Source organism: Melanotaenia boesemani, chromosome 11, assembly GCF_017639745.1.
Source record: "Melanotaenia boesemani isolate fMelBoe1 chromosome 11, fMelBoe1.pri, whole genome shotgun sequence".
Lineage (NCBI taxonomy): Eukaryota > Metazoa > Chordata > Actinopteri > Atheriniformes > Melanotaeniidae > Melanotaenia > Melanotaenia boesemani.
Window position 1 is genome coordinate 28,432,178 of NC_055692.1, and position 18,059 is coordinate 28,450,236.

The window sequence follows — 18,059 nt, forward strand, 5'->3', positions numbered from 1 at the left end:
TTGCAGTTTAACCCTTCAGTCCTGTTTCAGACTCACATGCCAATAAGGTCTTCTCTTTTAATATGCTCTTTAGTTTTTCAGTTTTTCTAAATTTTATGCCAGATTTGGAAGTTCGCAACCTTTCAAAGGATTCTGTTATCATGTACTGCCTACCATGGTAATCTATTTAGTGCATATTAAGTTGTTCATATACCACACACCTTCAAAGATCCTGTAACATTAACATACCTTGTCTTCTGACGTTTTTGGTGGCTTGTGGTGGAGTCTTTGCTGACATCTTTAGCATGAAGAAATCACTGGCATGGCCGTGCATGTGCAGGGTTCAGGCAGAAATTTGCTTTAACATCAGTGGTATTACAGCCTACAACTGTAGGGAAGCACAACTTTAAAGCTTAAAAGTTTCTGCTTAAATTCCAGATGCAGTTTGCAGCTACTGAGGCAACGATGTCAAACACGTATACGCTAAACTATCAACTGCTTGGATCTTAATCCAAGAAAAAAACACTTATCTCTAAGGCAGGAAGTGAATGCAGGCATATATTAGTAAATATCTCATTTTTATACTTTACTTCTTTCATATAGTCTTGAGACATGAGGGAGGTGGGTGGACATCAATTGCCAGTTTTGTCTCTGTTGAATCTAAGAGTGATGCATAAACAAAGTGACACATGTAAAAAGAACCAGTGTTTTTGCAGAGGATGACAACCTATCGAGCACATGTTGTGGACCTGTCAGTCTAAGGAATGGCAACGTTCATGTTTGCCACTGCAGTATCCATGCAGGGAAGAATTAGCATAACACAGTGCTATGCTGAACAAATGACAAGATAGGAGGAACAGTTAGTACAGAGCAGCCTGTGTGGTTGTCAAAAGAACAAAGGAGCAATTAACTCATGTCAATTATCAGGATCTATTCGACCACAAACTAACGTTCCATGAACACATGTAGTAAATCCTTGCTTGATCTCCTGTCCTCAGACTTTAAACACCACAAGGGAGCAGCACTTGTCAGTTTGATGTCTTTAGAAGTAAATGCCCTTGAAAATTATATATATATATATATATATATATATATATATATATATATATATATATATATATAAAACACTGAAGATTTATCACAGTATTGAGATCAGAGGGTTAATTCAAAATAACATTTAATATTTATTACAGAAAACATGTTTCTGGCAAAGGCCCAACAGTTGAAGCAGAAACATTCCTGAATAATTCAAAGTAAATAGAAATGCATGTAGTACTGAACTTTACTGGTTTCCAAACAAGAATGGAGTCTTGTGGCTCTTACACAGCTGATGTTCATCCACGTCAAAAGACACCAAATGTCAAAATTTGGATTGAAAGGAAGATGACTAAGAAAGAAGAAATAAAAACTTGTATTGCAAGTTTTAAAGTAAAATTACTCTCAAATCTACTTCATTCTAACTGAGGCCTCGTGTTGAGGGGTAAAATATCTCCTCAGTGCTTTGTTTTCTGTTCACTTCTGTTTCCTATGGTAGAAATGGAGAGAAAGGATCTTCTAAAGAGAAAAAACAGTCCTGCTGTTAAAATGGAGCTTTAATTCTGTCTCTAACTGTAGCCATTTTTTGGTTATTAACATTTTCTGAGAGCAATTTTAAGTTTTTCCAGCTGTCAAATTCTAATGCCTGGTTCGCCTCCGTAAGAAGCTGTTTCACTGCAAATTAACTTTGGTTTTCTAAAAACTTGATGCAGTGCATTTTCTTTGCACTTCTCAACATCTAAAAGTGAGACAGATGGCAGCGGAGACCAAGTCAGATTGAAGCTGGTAACTGTAGCGGCTGACGATTCTGTCTGATATCTGACAATAAAGTATTAGGCATTTCTTTTAAAATGGACTACTTCTAACTATTTATGAAACTGTAGTGTTGTAATATATTTATTTACTGACACACATTTAAAAGTAGGTCAGAGTTACGATAAGAATTAAATTAAAACATTGCATCTGTCATGGTGTAAATGTAACAATGTCTCTGTCTTTGTTCTTCAAATATGTAAAAAATAGACACAAAATTTATTATCCTTTTTTCCTGTTGTGGTTCTGACCAGATTAAAAATCAGAAGAAGGACTCCTTTCCATCTCAGAGAGCAGGAGGCATGACTAGTTCTGATTTTTTATTTTTTTTTTATTTTTTTTCAAAGCGACCACCCTGCTGAGAGGGTCTTATCACCAATGCCTCAGACATTTGTCGCCATCTACTGCAAGTGCTGGACGGAGCAACTCAGTGGTGGACTGTGAGCTTTAAGAATTGTCTTCATCTGAAAGCATGGCTCTGAGAATACTAATATCAGAAGCACCAAGGAAGCAGTAAATCCTGAACTTGCTGTCAGATGAGTGAAATTGAAATTTCATCTAGACTTTGTCAGACTTCTGAATCCTACAATAACAGACTCTAACAGTTCTGGAAATATCCAAAACTGTGAAGCAGGGTGTTCCTTAGTGAATATGTTAAACTCCTGGGTCTTGCAGTCTGCCTGTGGAGCTGCTGCAGGGTCAGCATCCTTTCATCCCGGATCTGCACTGCACTGCTTTTCCACAGGATGGTGTTGCCGTGCTGCAGCAGGGCCCCGGCTGACCAACCAGAAAGCTGGTAACCCTGCAGTCACTCAGCCAGGCGGCCAATTGAGTCAGAGGGGCCACATCAGCACTCAGGAAACAGCTACCTAAACAGCCTGGCTGATAGTCATCTCTTGGTCTGCTACACTCCAAATACACACACACACTCACACACACATTCATATTAACAACACAAAACAGCTATGCTTGTGCCAGCTCCCATTATTCCCCTTTTAAAGTCAATTCAGTAAGCAGCTGTGTTGTTTTCCCTGCCCTCTCTATGTGCTGAGCTTGAAAGTTTGAATTTGGCCAACTAATCAGAATAAGTGTCGAGGACTGTTGACATACTGAGCAGTTCATAAGACTCCTGACGCATGAGCACACAATCCAGATGCTTCTACTCAAGCTCTGCAGGCACAAAAGAGCCAGACACAGTGACATTTACTCATGTCTCTCCTTCTCTCTGCCCTAAGCAGTTAGAGAAGTAGATGAGCTGATACACAAGAAGGAGGTGGTGCAACTGGGGTTGCTGACAAAGGCCTCCTCTGTCTTATTGCTGCAGCACATGCATAGCAGTGAGTCCTGTTTTCCATGGTGCTCTGTTTGTTTTCTTTTTTTGTGTGTGTGAGAGAAGATGGAGAAGGCATGGATATACTTTGCATTAGATTATACCCCAGATTATGCATCTTTATGCACAGTAGCCTGGAGAATTTGTTATGTAAAATCACAACGGGACCCTCTTAATTCCATCAATTTCCTCATCTGTGAGTTTGCCATTGCTCTCATTTCCAGGGGCAATGCATAGATTTTTTTAAAGCTGGGAAAGTCTGGGCACATCTGTTTAAATAAAATGAGGACAACAATTAACTGTACATGATTAAGATTTACATAATTTCTTCAGTGTAATAAAAAAAAAAGAATGAACATTAAACAGAATTATATGAAATGATTCCAGTAGTGAAATGCTGTTTGTGACTGTGTGAAAGCAGTCAGACATAATTAGTTTGGGACAGAAAAGACTGCTAGTTAGAAATTTAAAGATCTCTCTCTCCACTGATGTTAAAATCCCCTTTAAAGTTGTTTTGTTGTGCTCGTGGTTGTTTTCATTTCATGTTTCCTTGTAGTGTTGATTAATTAATTTGAGTTTATTTTGTGAATGTTTCTTCAGTCATTTTTTATATTTTTGTATTATTTAATTTGTTTTCCCTCTAAAGTCTCTTTTCTGGTAGTGTGGTGGATGTTTCTTTATAGTATTTTGTGCATCTCTGCTGTTGTTGTTTTGCAGTTTTTATATAGTACTAGTTTGATTGACTTTCTGACAAGAAATGCCAGCAGGTGCTGCATCTGTGCCCAATAATCATACTCAATAATCATCCACTATAGTAGCAGACAAACTAGCTGATGGGAGTCCAACTCCCACAGGGGGGCTGCTTACCACCCTCCCGGCCACACCCCTGCTCAGTTCATCCAATGTTCATCTCAAGTGTGCTGTGAAGCAGCGAAGTGAACACTGTACACATGCCAAGTATCCTTAACCAGAGAAATGTACACCAACATAATCTGTCTTTGATGTTCAACCTGCCCTCAGCTTAGCAGAAGCAGAGAATTCATTTAAACAAACACTGGCCTTTGAAACTCTATGCCACCCCCACCTTGCATCACCTGAAATTCAATTCAAGGAAGGACTTTGCTGCAGGACATTTTGACAGCGTCAAACTCCGAGACCCTTCTGCTGCCTGTCGTTATGCACAGTGGTCTTTATATATGAGAGCCCTGATAAACGATGGAGATGCACAATCTAATTTAGGACAAACACATCACATCTTTTGTGTGAGCACACAATGTGGGCGATGAGATTGATGATTAGATCCAAGCAGAAGTGACAGTGGAATAACATTATTCACCTTAGCTTTGTCCTCCTCAGGCACTGTGGCTGGTAGAGTTATCTCCATTGTCATTAGTCAAGTGTGAAACTGTGGTGATTGTTCTCATGAAAACAATCGCAACTCCAAAAAAGAATATGAGCAATGGGAGATGGAGGGGAGTGGTGTCTGCGAGGAATATTCTCTGCCCTAATTATGGAGAGATTTTTTATTTTTTCCATTCCATTAGTTTGTACATCAAACTAGTGTAAAAGATGAAAAGAGAGAAAATATAAAACTGTCTATATGACTATACCCGTGTGGCAAGATGACATGGGTGCATGCACATTCACTCGAAGTGGATGTGTCAGATGATGAATGGGGGGGCAAAAAAAAAAAATAAAAAATGGAGAAATGGGAATCTGTTTCCTGTGTCAAGCTTAACTCTAATTATGGCTTTAATTAGTATATCTCAATGCCGACTAGTGTGGAAGGATGCCACTTAGCATGGCTTTTTTCTTTTATTTCCTCTTTACCCCGCTCACAAATCATGGTTGAGCTCTTCCTTCTCTTTTCCTCCCCCTTTCTTTCCATCCTAACCTAACCCTGTCTGAATGTCTTGACAGCTCATAAAGCAAAGCACCGTATCAAAGCAGGCTGCATCATGGCAGCACATACGAGGGAGAAATAAGAGGAGAAACCATAGAGAGAAAAAGGAGGAGCTTTGCTACATAAGACCATATAAGAGGAGTGAATAAATAGTTGAAATGTATAACACAGGAAGTAGTCAGCAGTGTGTTAGTGGCTAAACACACACACTGCCACCACACAAAGAATTCAAGTCCCATGTCAGTGATGAGATGGAGGAATAAACATGTCAGAAGGCTGCAGGTCCAGCATACACTCATGCACAACCAAGAACACTAACTCTGAAAAATTAGGCACCTCCCCACCCCCGAAGTCCTGAATTCAAATTCTTGTCATGGCTTCTATTCAAGCTCAGCAGCACTGCAAGATGCTGCATAAATTAAGTCACTGGAAGACCAGGATCAAGCGCTGTCTGCCTGTGCTGGATCATAATAACTCATTAGGTCTTGCTGGAGTAGAATCCACCAATGAGACCAACCACTGTAATACCTTCCACTCTGAGTCTTCACTTAGGTCTTTTAATGGCCTGCAACTTGCTTGAAGTCAGCTAAAAATGCAGCAAAATGATGAGTGTTCATTTTTGTGTGTGCCATTATGTTGGTGTCTTATTCTATAGTCCTTGATATATCATACAGCAGGCAGAGAGAAGGCAGTAAAGAGCAGTGAAGTGGCAAAGGGACGTGAGCTGTGAGGCTGCCCCATGATGTCAAAAGCAGCCTCAGTGATTGCACAGCTGACCCCTGACTTTACCTTTAACTTGTGCTGCTGCTACACAGAGACAAACACAATGAGGCTGAAATTGTCTCCATTTGCGAACCGTCTTGCAGCCTGTTATTTTCTGCAGCAGCTAGTTCAGATACTCTAGAAGAAGAAAACAAACAAACACACACACACACACAAAAAGATTTGTAGTTGTGGTTCTGATCATAATGCAAGGGAGGGGAAGGTGAACGCGTGGAAAGGGAGCTGGATATATGCTAAAACTGTGCCCTCATTGTTCTTCCACTACCGGTAATGACTTCACGTGGCTTCCTGTCATGTGATAATGACCCTACTAACCCCATGCAGCAAGTGACCCTGATAGGGACTTGCTGGATGACTTCATTAAAATGTGCTGGCTGCTTAAAAAACATTTGTTTTCCCTTTTAACTTATCTCAGAGTTGGAAAGGCACACAATCCATGAGATAAAAAAATGTTTTTGTTGATAGTGATCTACTGTCAAAGTTTGGTGGCAAAAAATAATGAAAGATGACACATGGGATTTCATGTTGACCAATATGTAATATCACGATGAGCTCCTCTAAGATTGGTACCCACATTTTTTATCTTATTAACATCTTATCACCTATACATTGTGAAGAATGAACAGTTTTTTTTTAAATCACTTTTAGAGTCGGACAAGGAGTTTAAACAATGCTTGGACTGGTTGTTTTTCTCATTGAAAGAACAGTCTTAAATTTAACCGATACCAACAGGTCTACTTGTCCCCATTTCAAGACCAGGAGGAAATGTCTGACTGCAAAAAACTGACATTTTGGTATTGGTATTTTCATTTTTCAATTTTTCAATTACAAAATAATTGTATGCATAGTATTTTTTTATTATTTTTTTTTAGGTAAGAAAAATAAAACAAAAACAAATATTGTTTTAAATGAGTCAGTAAGTAAATGTTTATTTATAAAGCACCTTTTAGAATAAAAATCACAAAGTGCTTTACAATAAAATGCAAAACAACATAGAAGACATAAAAACTAAACTAAGCTAAAGCAAGTTTAAAAATATGCATTTTAGCTGCTTTTTAGGAGGTCACTGAGTCCGCGGATCTCGGGCTGAGAGGAAGAGCGTTCCAGAGGGAGGGAGGCTCTCTCACTTTTGGTTTTCAGCCATGTTTGCTTCTCAACCAGCAGACCCTGATCACGTGATCTCAGCGACCTGCTGGGAACGTAAGGCTGCAAAAGTTCACTTATATAAGAATAAGAATAAAAAACTCTTTATTGGTCCATCAGTGGGGAAGTTGCTGTGTTGCTACAGTACAGGTGCAGTAAGCAGAAACACACAGGTGTTATCAAAATGGACACACACGCACACACAAATAATAAATAATAAAAAATAATATGTACAGCATATGGTCTGACAGGGTGAGTATGTACACTTTATAAATATGTACATAAACATGTATATAAATATGTATGTTGATGTACATATTTATACAAACCAGCAGTGCTTGATCATTTACAGCTCGATATGTTTAAACCAGTATTTTAAAATGCACTCTGTAATGAACCAGGAACCAGTGCAGCTGCATTAGTGTAGGGGTGACATGTGAGTAAAACTTTTAACAAATAAAATATACTAAACTTTCTGTGTGCCAGTTATAGAGTCCTCCTCAAGAAAATGTCAATAAGATTTTTGGTTTATTTAATGTGTTAATAGTCATATTATTGGCAAAATCCACAATTATTCAGAAAGGTGAGGTCATACAGCCCATGTGTTCTTCTTATCCACCTTTCACACTGACAAGGCACCAGCACGGTGCAGGTTCTCCAAATTTTGACCAGTTACTGTAGTCAGATGAAAAAGAAAGTTGGTTAAGAACCTGAAAAGTCTGTTCTCAACAGGCACCAAAAACTAGTGGCTCGTCTTTGCAAACTGTGGTGTCATCACCGGGCAAAGGTTGGGTTCTCCCAAACACAAGGCTGATGTACTGATGTACTTATGTATAAATAAAAATTTAAAAAAAGTGAAACCTAAGTGCCAACACAATGGTAGATGTCAGTGTTGACATAAGTGCTGTGTTTCACACAGTGTGTATAAAGTCAAAAGTCAAAAATAACACCAGACCAAATAATCAATATGCTTGAGATGTTGAAGAAGAAATAAAGCTACAGTAAAAAAAAAAAAAAAAAAAGAAAGAAAAAGAAAAGAAAGAAAGACGCGAACAAAAATGGAAAAGTGGGGCTGGATTTGGTGTCCCGTATCCATCTCTCCAGCTGCTGGACAAGAAGCAGGAAGAGTACTGCCTCAATTTTGAGGGAGTGCAATTTTGCAGGCACACATTACTGTCTTTTCAGAGAAAAAATAGCATTAAGTTTAAAAGAAAATCTACTGTTCAAGTTATTGCAGTATTTCCTCAGTTTGGGGGCATTTTGCACATTTTTGTTTCTCCTTAAAGAAATTGGTCTACAAAAGAAACAATATGGAGTACAGAACAAACACAAATACACAGACACACAGAAGAATAAAACCAACATTTGTCTACCAACTGTCTCACAATGCCTATAGCTAACTGGAGCTATGTACTAAAGCAAAGGGTCATATCAAATCTTGTCATTAGGATTTGTTACCAGGACAACAGCCCTGCTCTCTCATTCTCTGAACCAAAGCCTGGCAGCAGTTAGCAACAGCAAGAATAAACTTATAGATGGAGAGATAAAATAAAATAAAATAAAGATGGAGCCATAATTCATGAAACTTCCATTTTGCAAATGACCTGCCAGCTCACATGGAGCCTGTCCCATCACTATCAGCTGTAGAGGAGTGTGATGATAAGCCTGTCAAGTTGTGAGCATCTCTCTTCTCTTACTGTGAGCTGATGCACACTTGTTTTCTTGCTCCTGATATTACATGAGAGAGCCAAAGCTGTTAGTTCGCAGACCTGAATAATTGGCACATGCTTATGCAATGTGATGAGTCCATGCAGCAGTATTGTATAATTCATTGCACTGGTGGAAAATGTGAAAGCACAGCTCCAATCCCCTTTAGGTCTAATTAAAAGACTATCAGCCTTTTTATAAGGAAACTCCAGGGGATACAGTATAATCATATATTAATAGAATGATTACCAAAGAAATAAAGCTTCTTACACAGATAAAAGCTGCTGAATTTATAACACAAAAAGCCATCCTTAAAAAGAACTTGTGTAAATGTTAGTCCTGTGATCTTCAAATGTGCTCCAAATGTGTGACCAAGAACAGGCTTTTCCCAAAACCACATAATAGGTTGGATGTCTATCATAATGACCTGGATGGGAGGCTGAATCATCACATAAAATTTGCCACCATGGGTGTATTTATACTCACATAGACATGTTTTCTATCACAACTCTTCGCACCAGAGTCACATAACTGAGCCTTCTGGTCAAAGAGTTCATTTCTTATTTTGAGATTTTGAGAAAAATATAATTTTAAAAAAATCTAAAAATCAAAGTCAAATGTTTCTAAATGTGTTCATCTCAGTTCTGTGTATAAGCCGGGTATCATATGCTAATAAGCAGCTACTAAATGTGAAGTGCAGCTGAGGAAGCTGAATGTCAACAATATTGCTGAGACTTAGTTTTAAAAAAAAATCACATTGCAGTGACACAGTAAAGGTGGGATAAAATGGAAGTAAGAGTCATGCTGAATGTGTTTACTAAATTATAGCTTAGTAAGTAAAAAGCAACAACATCACAACTCAGACACTAATAGTTTCCCAAATTTTGGAGCTGCAGACATTTTTTTCTTGTATTGTGTTTTGCTTCTTCTTGGCTGTGGTGTCTTATGAGTTTTTGTGCACACAAGTATCTGTTTTTAATTAAATTGACTTTTCTGTGTTCCCAAAAGTAATCATGTCGTCACAGCACTGTTTACAAAAAATCTTGAGTCTACATGAAAGTGTAAAGACTAGATTGAAATACTGTCAGAAGCCACACTAAAAATGTTGATCTAGCCTCCGCCTCTGAAGCCGTGTTGACCAATCTGAAGGCTGACACATCACACATCACAGAATTACTGCTTCCATAACCAAATTCAGTTTGGAGTAGCCGTGTCATTAATAAAGTGGGGTGATGCCTTCATTCTTCAGTTAGCGATGAAATTTATATGCAAACATGTAAAAGTCTTGTTATTAACTGTGTCACCATGTTACAGACATTTCTATGTAAACAAAGGATAAGCTGCATGTTGTGATGTAAGCCACATAATCTGATGCTGCTGACCTGATTCTACTAAAACCTTTCCTTTAAAAATGTTCCTTAAATTTCTTTAGGGTATCTTAAACCTGCTTTCGCATGTGAAAAAAGATACAAACACAAATCTGCATTTGTCAACCCGTGTGTGTGTGTGGACAGGGCCTGACTTTGCTTTCGCTTTGCCTGTTGTTCTGGACATCCTTTATGGGCTTTTCTTGTTTCCAGACCATCATGTCAAAACCACTGCTCATCACTCACCTCATGACTGGTACAAACACACACTGATTTTCTATGTCAGTCAGTCCTGTTTTCAGTAGCTAACTGGTTTCTAGTTTGTTTTGAGTGAAACTATTGTTTTGCTCCACTGGTTCTGGTAAAATTTCAGCCTTCAGCTCTATCAACGGCCTGCCTGTTTGTTCTGGCTGTAATATTCATCCAACTTGAAAACTGGAAATATTTTCCAGATTTTTTGGCTTAGTAGTGTAGCTACTGCTGGTTTATTGAATCACATGTTCAACCACCTCCACGTCTTACAGTATTTGCAAATTTCTTTTTCTGCATCACCAATGTGTGTACTAACCGATGAAGCCTGAGGTGTGAAAAGTAATGTTGCATATAGGATGGAAAATCCTGCTTTTTTGTAAACAAGTGAAATGTGATCTGGACCTGCTTGTGTAGGTTAAGAGTGTAACAGGGTCAGAAAATGATCTAAAAAATAAACAAAAAACAAATTTGGAACAAAAATATAGGAAGGAAAGAAAAGGAGAGAAAAGATCAAGTACAGTGATGAAGACCTCTGATCATGCCAAAATAAACAAATTCTCTTAAAGCTACTTACAGTCTGTAATATGCATAGGTTTTGCCTTAGTGTGTCTGCCTTACTTTTTGTGTTTGGGTGCAAGTGCAGAAAACAAGCCCACCAGATCTGAAGTAAGCTCCATATGAAAAGAGACTATAAGTACCTCAAGACCTGAAATATATGTTTGCTTTTAAACTAAGAACATGTTTGATATACAGTGTCAAACCAGGTCATCAACAGATTTACAGTGAGCTTATGAAAATAAAGTAGCCTTTGTTTTTGGGACTGGGAAGACATCTGACTTATTTTGTCCTTGTGAAGACCCACATTTCAGCATTTACCTAATACTTGGAATTTTATTGCAGCTTGGAGAATGAGATCCATCTAAGCCAGTGCAATGATCATCAGGCTACAAACAGCTAAAGCTCAAGGAAAAATCATTACCGCTGGTGTGAAAGGTGAAGGATCACAAAGGTTCCTACATTCTCCTCATGACTGTGTACCACATTTTGTATTTGCAATAACTGACTTCTCGTCACAACCACAAATGTCAATCTAAATATGGAAAACAGGAAGACAGCTGGAAATCCATGATAAAATCAGATGACTTATAAAGTGTGGCTGCTGCTGACTAAGTAGGGAGGAGGTAATAGCAGACCACTGGAGAAGATAAGAACAGGTGAATCCACAGGTAACTGGGAAATAGACATCAATTGACAATGGATGAGTTTTAACTGATCATTGAAGTGTTTCCTGAAGAGCATGAAACTTAAACCTTTCGGGGTATATGATGGTCGTGGTGCAGAGCGGCAAGAGGAATGGATGAGCAACTCAGGGCTAACTGATGGCTGCAGATTGGTTTCCACTAAAGGTTGAAAGGGTTCAAAACCAAAACTGAGAATGACAATGGCAGGAAATTCAAACTAAAAACTGCATTGGTTCCAACAGAAGAGCAGATCCAGGTTTAAAAGGAAGGGACCATCAGAGCAATCACAGGTGAACCGCATGAGCTGCCAATCAGCAATGTGAAGTCACAACCAAGGGATGGCAGGAACAGGAGAAACACAGGAAAAACCATAGACTGTATATAAAAGATGGACAGAGCCTCCATGACACCACCCGTAGATTTCTGAAGAGTTTAATTGAAGCTCATTGGGTGGTTCCCACCATCGCCATCTTGGCAGCATCATGCGTGTCGTCATTCCCGGAAAATCCAAAAATGGGTAAAGAGATGGAGCTGAACGATAGCTTGGGACGTGCTAATCCCCATATCTATAGCTGCACCCCCTCCTATGGGGAGGGAGGAAGAAAAAGCCAGAAGTACTGTGGCAGGTCTAGATGGACTGCCCTGGCATCAACTCATTTGTCACGCTGTACCCCACCGAAGTAACACTGCATGGAATGCGGTATTCAACAGCCAGGTCCACTGGCTGTCCAGGCCATGGCTGTCCAGGCCTGATGCCAGGGGAGATGATGTTAACACTGGCACCCGTCCTGCCAGCATTCAGCCCCTACTGCAGGGACAAATACCTGCCCAGATATAAAGGCGTTTTACACCGCCCAGCAATCAGTGCCACATGTGCTACACCTGGCAATGGCAATGTGAGTGAGGAAACTGGGGTGAGAGAATCTCACTCCATTACAGTAGCTAACCAGCTAACGGAGGTAGGCAGGCTAAAGCTAAGGTACGCTGTTAGTTGGCTAAAAACAGCGGTTGTGCTGCACTCGCCCTTCTTGTTGCGAATATTGGATACATGTCAATTAAAAGGACACGCCTTTAATTATGCCGAATTTCAAAATTAAATAACATCCAAATGGATTAGTTAGAAAAAGTTGTCATGAAGGTAATCTTGACCTATTAATCCTAAAATAGACTTTGGTACCAGGCTTTAAACATGTTTATTTCTGCTGTGAAGTTGGTCTTTTTAACATGGGAGTCTATGGGGATTGACTCTGTTTTGGAGCCAGCCCCTAGTGGATGAGGAGTGAACTGCAATATTTTGCACTTTCGCATAGGCTTCAGATTTTACTGGCAGAGGTTACCGCTTGGGAAAACCCCCAAAAACCCAACAGTATTTGATTCAAAGCCACAAGTGCCCTCTCTTATAGAAGGTAGAAGAAAAGTCCTAAATCAAAGGGGTGGGCTGACAGTTATCCATAGCATCTAAATTTCTGACTTAGCTTGAACATAAATTTCATATCAGGCAACTGAACCTCAAAAACAATGAAATACCAAATTTCCTAGGATTTTTAACTTTTCTCAAATGCAATGCAAAACTCAACCACCACATTAAATTTGAATAGTAAGTGTTAAAATACTAAATTAATTATACTGTTGAGTAGTATAGCTGCTCAGTGTCTTTGCCACCTTCTTTAACTACAGGAATAAATTAACATTCAGTTATAAAAATATAATAATTGTGGATGGTGTCTGATGAAAGCCAGGGCTGGATGCCAACATGAAGTTCTTACACTAATCTGATGAATGGTGGGAAGACATTCGTGCCACAGGTCCAGTCAATTAGACTACTAACAAGCATCCTACTGATTAACTTCTATTTAAGAGATAAAATAGTCATTCTAGACTTTGTTGACTGGATGTTGTGAACCTGGAGCTGAACATGAGCTTAAAATTATTAGAAAGAGGGATGACAGAGAAGGTAATGGATACTAACTGAAATGAGCTGAGTAGGCCTCAGTTATTGTCGATAAGCTGAAGAGCTTGCTGCTTAAAACACCAACAGCATAATGATTTAGGATATTGTTATTATATAATCTTGCATTACATTAACATTTTGCTGACTCATCGTTTACTCTGCCTATTGACCGGCTGCCTTTTCGGATCTCATTTGTGGGTGGAGCGATTCAACTGTAATGATGTAATGTTGTGACAGGGCATTAACAGTGGGAGTGTGGATGAATGGATAAATTGGTGGCCACTTCTAAAGGTGGAGGAGTATGACAGCGAATAAATAAATGTTCAAATGAAGTGTCTTGGTTGTTTTATTGCCTTGCATGAACATAGATTTCGAGAACTTGTTTCATATTAGCCTATTTGACTTATTGTTGTAATGGAAGCACTGGTGCATCTACCAGTATCTACAGTGGCTCTTTTCCACTGAATATCCCATTCCATTCAGTGAGCTCATGTCTACAACTAAACCCTGGATGGGGTTCAGCAAAATGGAAAAAAGCCAACATTAATGTTATCAGTTGCACTTTGTTGTTTTTTTCTTTTTTCTTTTCTTAGACACAATAATAAGCTGGCTGGCGAAACCGAGAACCTCTAAATTTCAGGGATCATCTTACCAAAACTGTAAAAGTGCACTAGGAAATTAAGTTACAACGCTCGATTAAATCATTCTTAGAGCATCAAATACTGCCAGAAAGGCTTCTCAGGTACAGAGAGAGACAGGGAGGAATAGGTTGAATAAGCAGCAGAAGTATTTTATGGCAGACAATGATATATTTATTTCTTTTTGGACTCATATTTGGTTAGATTGCCGTGGCTTATATATCAGGTGATATGTTTTGTGGTGAAAACGTGGACTGTAAACCATATTTTTCTTTGTATGGGGAAATTGCATGCTATGGTCAGAGAAATTTACCAAATAGGATTAAATTGTAGAGAGATTTGGTGAAGCTTGGAAGACAGTCATTGACGTTACACCCTTAAAGCAGAAAGGACTACATCCTCCTGTCAGCAACTTTGGGGCGGCGTGGCTCAGCAAGGTAGAGCGGTCGTCTTGTAACCCGAGGGTTGCCGGTTCGATCCTCGGCCAAGTCGTGTTCATGTCGAGGTGTCCTTGGGCAAGACACCGAACCCCTAGTTGCTCCTGATGGGTCGTGGTCGAGCGCCTTGCATGGCAGCTTCCGCCATCAGTGTGTGAATGTGTGTGTGAATGGGTGAATGTGCTGTATACTGTAAAGCGCTTTGGGTATCCTGGTACAGAAAAGCGCTATATAAATACGGACCATTTACCATTTTACTTAATTCTCCCAGACCCAGAGGTGCGTATAGTCTCTATATAATCTTCATTTTAGTTTTCTGAAGACAGATAGGTTTACACATTGGTACATGTGGTACAAGGCTTTCTCTGTGTGCTGGAGTTGGTTACCAGAAACGGTCATAAGTGGGTTGACTCTGTCCAAACGGAACTGGGTGAGTACTACCAGTCTACTCTCTATTTGACTGCTAAGAAGTATGGTTAGTTGTCTTACAGAATTGGTTATAGTGAAATGATTTGCCTTTCCACTTAGCCTTCCATCTTCCATCTCCATAGGATTTAGAAATCCTTTCAACCTTCTTTTTAAACATTAGTTTAATTAACACCACAGATTAATTAGGGTCTGAGCCATACGAAGTATGGAAGGACCCTATTGTTGTTCAGGTTCTCAGCTAGCCCTTTACCATATTGCCTATTATGTTAGCATGTTAGCTAACACGGGTGGTGGGGGCCACGAGGCTTGGACCCGATGGATGCCGCATGCGGCTTTAATTTAATTTTTCATTTTTTATTTTATTTAGTGCCCCGTGGTGCACCAGAAGTTGTTTTGATGAATAGTTTTATTGAATATGAAATGTCACTGGACATTAATAACTAAATTAGCTCTTAACACTCCCTGTCATCTTTAACTATATTTTTACTATGTAATATTTATGATATTTGTAGTTTTGATGAAGAACAAGAGTCAAGTCAGTTGTTCCTTTAGAAAACTACATGTACCACAGGGAAAAAAAAACAAAAACATTTGCCATCAAATATGATGTTGTTTATGCATTAGTCTAAATAAGGTTTTACAACATTATAAAATTATTTACAGAAAAACAATGATACTATAAACTTATTTATTTATTTTTATTTAATTATTTATTTATTTATTTATTTATTTATTTATTTATATTTATTTATTTATTTTATTTTATTTTTTTTGCATTGGCCATCTTGCCATCCAGCTGGATGCAGCCATTATGGCAGAAATCATTATCAGCATTTTCTAGTTCTTGCATTTCTTCATTTTGACTGGAAGTCTAAGGTGTCTGTGAGTGACTGCAGCCCTGAATGTTCTGTGTACTCTGCTGGTGTTTTATTTTTCAAGATGTCTCTACTTACAGGGAGTCTTTCTTTCCACATCTGATGTTAAGTCTTCCTCTGGTCGAGAGACATCCTGTGGTTGAAGGGCCAGTTCTCCGGAGACCACCTGTGGTTTTGATTCTGCTTGTGGCTCTGGAACTTCAGAGTCAGAGTCCACAGATGGTGTTGAGAAAAGTTCTGGTTTGGACTCTGCTTCCACTGAAGGACAACCTGGTTCAGATACCTGATCAGGGATCTGACAGCCATTGCTGGCCGTTGCCATGTTGAGTTGGACAGTAATTTCTGCCACCTTCCACTCCAGATCTTGTATGATCTCTTCTTGAGACCTCAATTTGAATTTCATTTCTTGGTTGGATTTGATCTCCTTTTCCAAACATTGCTTTACCTTTTCCAGCTCTTCGAGGTTCCCTAACGGGGTTTCTTCCTGTCTGAGCTCACTCTCACCATCAGGGCTTGGTGCCCTGGATGATTGATCCAGTTGCTCAACAATGTCCTTATTTGTCTTCAGCTTCTGTTCATAATGCCTTCTGAGACGGCATTCTTTTTCCCGTTGCTGGTCTGTCTCTGCAAACATTGTCCACAAGCTTTCAGATCCTTTTTCTGCTTTTATTCTTTTCTCTTTTTCCAAAGTGAGAAACTCGTTTTTCTTTTGCAATCTTGTTCTGAAATCCTCCACCTGATTTTGATATGACTGAGAATCTTGTTCTGCTTTTATTCTTTTCTCTTTCTCCAAAGTGAGAAATTCGTTTTTCTTTTGCAGTCTTGCTCTGAAATCCTCCACCTGATTTTGATATGACTGAGAATCTTGTTCTGCTTTTATTCTTTTCTCTTTCTCCAAAGTGAGAAATTCGTTTTTCTTTTGCAGTCTTGCTCTGAAATCCTCCACCTGATTTTGGTATGACTGAGAATTTTGTTCTGCTTTTATCCGTTTCTCTTTCTCCAAAGTGAGAAATTCGTTTTTCTTTTGCAGTCTTGCTCTGAAATCCTCCAGCTGATTTTGGTATGACTGAGAATTTTGTTCTGCTTTTATCCTTTTCTCTTTCTCCAAAGTGAGAAATTCGTTTTTCTTTTGCAGTCTTGCTCTGAAATCCTCCACCTGATTTTGGTATGACTGAGAATTTTGTTCTGCGGTTATCCTTTTCTCTTTCTCCAAAGTGAGAAATTCGTTTTTCTTTTGCAGTCTTGCTCTGAAGTCCTCCAGCTGATTTTGGTATGAGTGAGAATTTTGTTCTGCTTTTATCCGTTTCTCTTTCTCCAAAGTGAGAAATTCGTTTTTCTTTTGCAGTCTTGCTCTGAAATCCTCCAGCTGATTTTGGTATGACTGGGAATTTTGTTCTGCTTGTATCCGTTTCTCTTTTTCCAAAGTGAGAAATTCGTTTTTCTTTTGCAATCTTCTTCTGAGATCCTCCACTTGATTTCTCAGATAGTCCAGTTGTGTTCGGTGAGCCATTTCTGTTTTCTTGGAGACTCCTTGATGTTTCCAAAAACAATGTCCAAAGACCCTTTAAACTTTTTAAAATTGGAGATTTTTCTCAACACAATGTCCAAAGATGTCCAACTCTTTGGGTAAATTTGAGAAATTAGGAATTTCCCAACACAATATGCAAAGATTCTTTAAAATCCTTCGAAAAGTTGAGGAATTAGATGTTTTCAAAAGACAAAGTCCAAAGATCTGTCAAACTCTTTGGTGAAATTTGAGAAATTAGGTATTTCCCAACACGATATCCAAAGATCCTTTAAAATCCTTCGAAAAGTTGAGGAATTAGGTGTTTTCCAATACAATGTCCAAAGATCCTTTGAAATTTTTGTTTAAAGTTGAGAAAATCCCAAAATTATGTTCAATGATATAACTATCCTACAATTTGTTGTAGTTTACCAAACAATCTTGAAAAGATTCAGAAATCTATTCAGACGCTTCTTACAACTGTACTCCTTGCCAGACGAACCAACAAAACAGGAAACTGGATAAATGATTTACATATATAGTGGAATTACATCACATGTTGTGATGTCATTGCTTTAATCTATGTCGTGTTGTCATAGTGACACAAATAAGGAATGGACTGCAAGTCTCCTTGTTCCTAGGCAACATGGGGCAGGGGTAGAAGATTCCAGA

At 38.8% G+C, this 18,059-nt stretch overlaps 1 protein-coding gene across 1 annotated transcript; it reads right to left on the reverse strand.

Moving 5' to 3' along the window:
* Positions 1–247: 247 nt before the first annotated feature.
* On the reverse strand, positions 248–16,621 carry LOC121649331. Its single transcript, XM_042000085.1, has 2 exons — positions 15,962–16,621; positions 248–367 (listed from the first exon to the last, which is right to left on the reverse strand). The coding sequence occupies exons 1-2, from the start codon at positions 16,515–16,517 to the stop codon at positions 294–296; spliced, it is 630 nt and encodes a 209-aa protein (XP_041856019.1). The 5' UTR covers positions 16,518–16,621; the 3' UTR covers positions 248–293.
* Between the last annotated feature and the right edge of the window lie 1,438 nt (positions 16,622–18,059).

Excerpts from the sequence above, each read along its gene's own strand:
- LOC121649331 (XM_042000085.1), bottom strand. The coding sequence starts at position 16,517 with ATGTTTGCAGAGACAGACCAGCAACGGGAAAAAGAATGCCGTCTCAGA. Across the intron at positions 368-15,961 it reads TGTGGAAAGAAAGACTCCCT|TTGTAGGCTGTAATACCACT; the intron begins GTAAGTAGAGAC and ends GCTTCCCTACAG.